Source organism: Otolemur garnettii, unplaced genomic scaffold, assembly GCF_000181295.1.
Source record: "Otolemur garnettii isolate 467f Iridium unplaced genomic scaffold, OtoGar3 scaffold00072, whole genome shotgun sequence".
In the NCBI taxonomy this organism is placed as follows: domain Eukaryota; kingdom Metazoa; phylum Chordata; class Mammalia; order Primates; family Galagidae; genus Otolemur; species Otolemur garnettii.
The window spans coordinates 2,643,102-2,647,194 of record NW_003852467.1 but is presented as its reverse complement, the minus strand read 5'-3'; the positions used below and the strand labels follow the sequence as shown (position 1 = coordinate 2,647,194).

At 40.1% G+C, this 4,093-nt stretch overlaps 1 protein-coding gene across 1 annotated transcript; it reads left to right on the top strand.

Moving 5' to 3' along the window:
• Positions 1-2,682: 2,682 nt before the first annotated feature.
• On the top strand, positions 2,683-3,762 carry LOC111726588 (serine/arginine-rich splicing factor 2-like). The gene is made up of 3 exons (XM_023515452.1): positions 2,683-3,069; positions 3,189-3,289; positions 3,561-3,762. The coding sequence occupies exons 1-3, from the start codon at positions 2,683-2,685 to the stop codon at positions 3,760-3,762; spliced, it is 690 nt and encodes a 229-aa protein (XP_023371220.1).
• Positions 3,763-4,093: the final 331 nt, after the last annotated feature.

Below are 4,093 nucleotides of genomic sequence, written 5' to 3'. Positions count from 1 at the left end.
AAGCCTTTCTTCCCTCCATTTGAACCTTGTCTGGCCTATGGTTGCATTAATGTCACAAATGGCCCAAGGTAAATAAGGACCTGTCTTGGAAGGTGATGTGGGTGTAGCTTTTGTCTAATGGAGCATCCACCCAATAAGAATTATAAGCACGGTGTGTGTGTGTGTGTGTGAGAGAGAGAGAGAGAGAGAGAGAGAGGATGAATTAGTATTATTGGCAGCAACATGAGCTTGAACCATAAAGAAACAGAAATAGTTCAGAAAGAGGGGAAGAATCCTTGGTACCTCAATCTTCTGCCTACAAAAAAAAAAAACACTACAAAAGCTATTCAGCCACAAACATGGGCCATTTTTATTGAGAAAGATAGGACGGCTCAGAAGGCTGAACAAAGATGTCAAAAGATCAACAGTTGTTCCAGGAATAACTCTGGACCTTAACCAAGGATCTGGACACATATGCTCAGTTAAATTTTAGGATTGCTATGGATTACTCCTCCTTTAGAGTAGAATTTTCAGTTAAGGCTATCCTCTAATATCCTAATATTACGTGCAAAATATGAGGAGAATAAATAACTTGTGTTTTAATTGAGGGGAATAAAACTCAAGGAACTGCATTTGAGGAGAGTCTTCTGTACCTGGGCCTAAATAAAATGACAAGATCCTGAATGGTCATCTCATTGCCATAAGAAATAAGACTTTGGTGGTCTTGGAAAAGGATGACTATATTTCTTCACTTGGGAAGAACATAAGTATCTTTCCATAGTGCTAATTATGGTGGATTAAAAATGGTTGCAAATATTTTGCACTCTCTCATACGGAGAGCCTTTCTTCCCTCCATTTGAACCTGGTCTGGCCTATGGTTGCATTGAGCAATGGAAAACTGCAGAATTGTTACATACTGCTGTGGGCCTAGATTTTAAATGGAGAAATGCGTCTACCTATGGTCTTATGAAAACCTGCAGTGCTATGTAAGAAATATGACTACCCCACAGCTGCCAGGCTAGCAACAGAGATGCTGTGCAAAGAGAGAACAAGATGGAGGAAAATAACTGGTGGATTCAGAATTAGCCAATAGTGACACTGCAGCTAATTCATCAGATATAATGGCACAGAAATAAGACTCACTGTCCCCTCTCTGAATTCTTGACCTTTCTAATTTTGACATAAAAGAATGATAAATTGTTGGTTTTAGCCACTACGTTTTGATGTAGGTGGTTATGCAACAATGGATAACCATAACATATATACAGTACATACATTCAAGATATGTAAAAGATTTTGTGGTTTGCAAAGCATACACAATGTTTATTGAAGGTGAGAAATATTTAATATTTTTGTGAGAAATATTTAATATTTTTATTATGTTCTGTATCTCCCAATCATTGCCAAATTCATTTATTGGAATGGAATATGATTTATGAGAAATTATTTCTTTGATAAAATAGAATTGTTATTATTTTATTGATAAAATATAATTGTATAACATTATATAAAATTGTATGAAATATAATTGTTATTATTTTATTTGATAAAATATAATTGTAAAATTGTTTTCATATTTTTCCAGCTTTATTGAGGTATAATTGACAAGTAAAAATTGTGTTTACATGTACAACTTGATGTTTTGACATATTATGCATGGTGAAATCACCACCACAATCAAGCTAATTAGTATATCCATCACTTCAAATAGTTACCATTTTCTTTTCATTGTATGTAGTAAAAATCTTGGGTCAGTTAATAAGGAAGCAGCATAGAGTCTAATAATTGTTATATTCAATTACACAATTTTAAAATATACATTATGACACTTTTTACTCATTCACTTTTGCAAGCAGCCTCTGGCAAAGGAGAGCCATACTAAATTTCTGATTACAGTTCACACCCTCTAAGTGGCTTTGCCATTAGTATAGTATTATTGAATTACATTTGCCTGCTTATGATTGTTTTTGGTCTTGTCTCTAAATAAGACAAGTTATTTCTGCCCTATATGAATAAGAATTACAAAGGCAGGTAGGTGGCACCTATGGCTCAAGGAGTAGGGCACTGGCACCATATACTGGATGTGGCGAGTTCAAATCCAGCCCCAGCCAAAAACTGTAAAAAAAAAAAAAAAGAAAGAAAAAAGTCTGGCTTTGTGGCAGGCACCTGTAGTCTCAGCTACCTGGGATGCTGAGGCAAGAAAATTGTTCAAGCCCAAGAGTTGGACGTTGCTATGAGCAACGGCACTCTACCCAGAGTGACAAACTGCAAAAGAAAATGGCAAAGAAAAAAAAAAAAGAATTGCAAAGGGATTTCAAATCACATGATTACATCTGTATCTACATAACTTGTATCCATTCTTCAAATAGATTTTTAATTTATACTAAAAAGGTCACAATATGATTTTGCTATAAGACTAAGCTCAAAAAAATGGTGCAGCACTGTTTCTCAAGCTAGACTTGACTCTGTGGACCGACAGGGCTTTATGCAACGTCCTCAAAGTCTCTTAAACACAACCGAAAGCAACAGAGGAAGGGGTGGAGCAGAACATTCTATAGTCTCTTAAGAACTCACAACCAGAAGCAACAGAGGAAGAGGCGGAGCCTAGAGCAACCCCCTTAAAAGAGCAGAGGCCATTTGGCGTCCGCTCACAACTGCTGGGTGTTCAGTTGGGAAAGGCTCAAGGCCAAGCTCTTGAAAACTATGAGTTATAGTCGTCCTCTTAAAGGGGAAGTTATGACTTCTATCAAGGTGAACAACCTGACCTATCACACTTCATCATACACCCTACGGCGTATGTTTGAGAAGTATGGGCCGATTGATGACGTATATATACCACGGGACCGCCTCACTAATGAGTCCCGTGGCTTCGCCTTCATCCGCTTCTGCTACAAGCATCATGCTGAGGATGCCTTGGGTGCCCTAGACGGTATCTTGCTGGATGGCCATGAGCTTCAAGTACAGTTGGCACACTGTGCTTGCCCGCTAGAACTCTGCCAAGGCCCATCAGAACTTGGCCGAGGCCGAGGCCCCGGCTGCAACCGCAGCCGCAGCCAGGAAACACTATCTCTACACCGCAGATACAAGGGAGTCAGGTATGATCCCCAGAACGACAGCCTAAGGCACGGTCGATGCTGCCATTCTAATAACAGCATAATAGCAGCAGCCAATCTCGTTCCAGATACCAGTTCCGATCCAGAGTCCGGTCCCGATCCAGAATCCAGTCCAGATCCAGATCCAGATCCAGATCCAGCAGCAGATCGCGTGTCAGCTGCTTGAAGTCGAAGCCTCACTCTCATGGTCATTCTCGGTGTCATAATCATTGTCGCTGTTGCTGTCACTCTCGATGTCACTGTCACTCTCGATGTCACTCTCACTGTTGCTTCTGCTGTCGCTCTCGTTTTCACTCTCGTTCTTATCACTCTCATCACTCTCGCTCTCATCACTCTCGTCGCTCTGGTTCTCATCGCTCTCGTCGCTCTCCTTCCCATCGCTCTCGTCGCTCTCCTTCCCATCGCTCGCATTGCTCTCATCGCTCTCCTTCGCTCTCGTTGCTCTCATCGCTCTCCTTCTCGCAATAGAGATAGATCTTCATCATCTTCGAGGTCCAGGAGATCAACCCGAAGATCCAAATCCAAGTCCTCCTCGGTGTCCAGGTCTTCTTCGTCAACCAGTTCCAGCTCTAGGTCCAGAAGCCTTCCACCAAGATACAAAAGGGAATTCAAGTCCGGGTCAAGATCTAGATCTAAGGGTATCTCCAAGTATCTTACACAGGGAAGATAGAATACTATTAGATTAGTCATTCATCAGCAAGCAACCTGAGAACTGGGTGGGGGCTAGGGCAATGTTTATATTCTGTTGATTGACAAATACTTAGAACAAAGCCACTAACAGTAGAATATGTTTGCTTGTAAAATGTGTTATATTTGTAAAATGTGGTTCTTATTTGTTTTAAGCCTTGCCTCTGCTGGTAAACTTAATTTTATATAGAATTTGCTTGCTGTTATTTGAATAATAATATTTGGGTACCTTGTAAGTTGGTTAAGTGAAATACTTAAATTCTCGTTATAGGTCTGGATATCTGAAGTAAGATTTCATTTTCTTTAGTGCACTG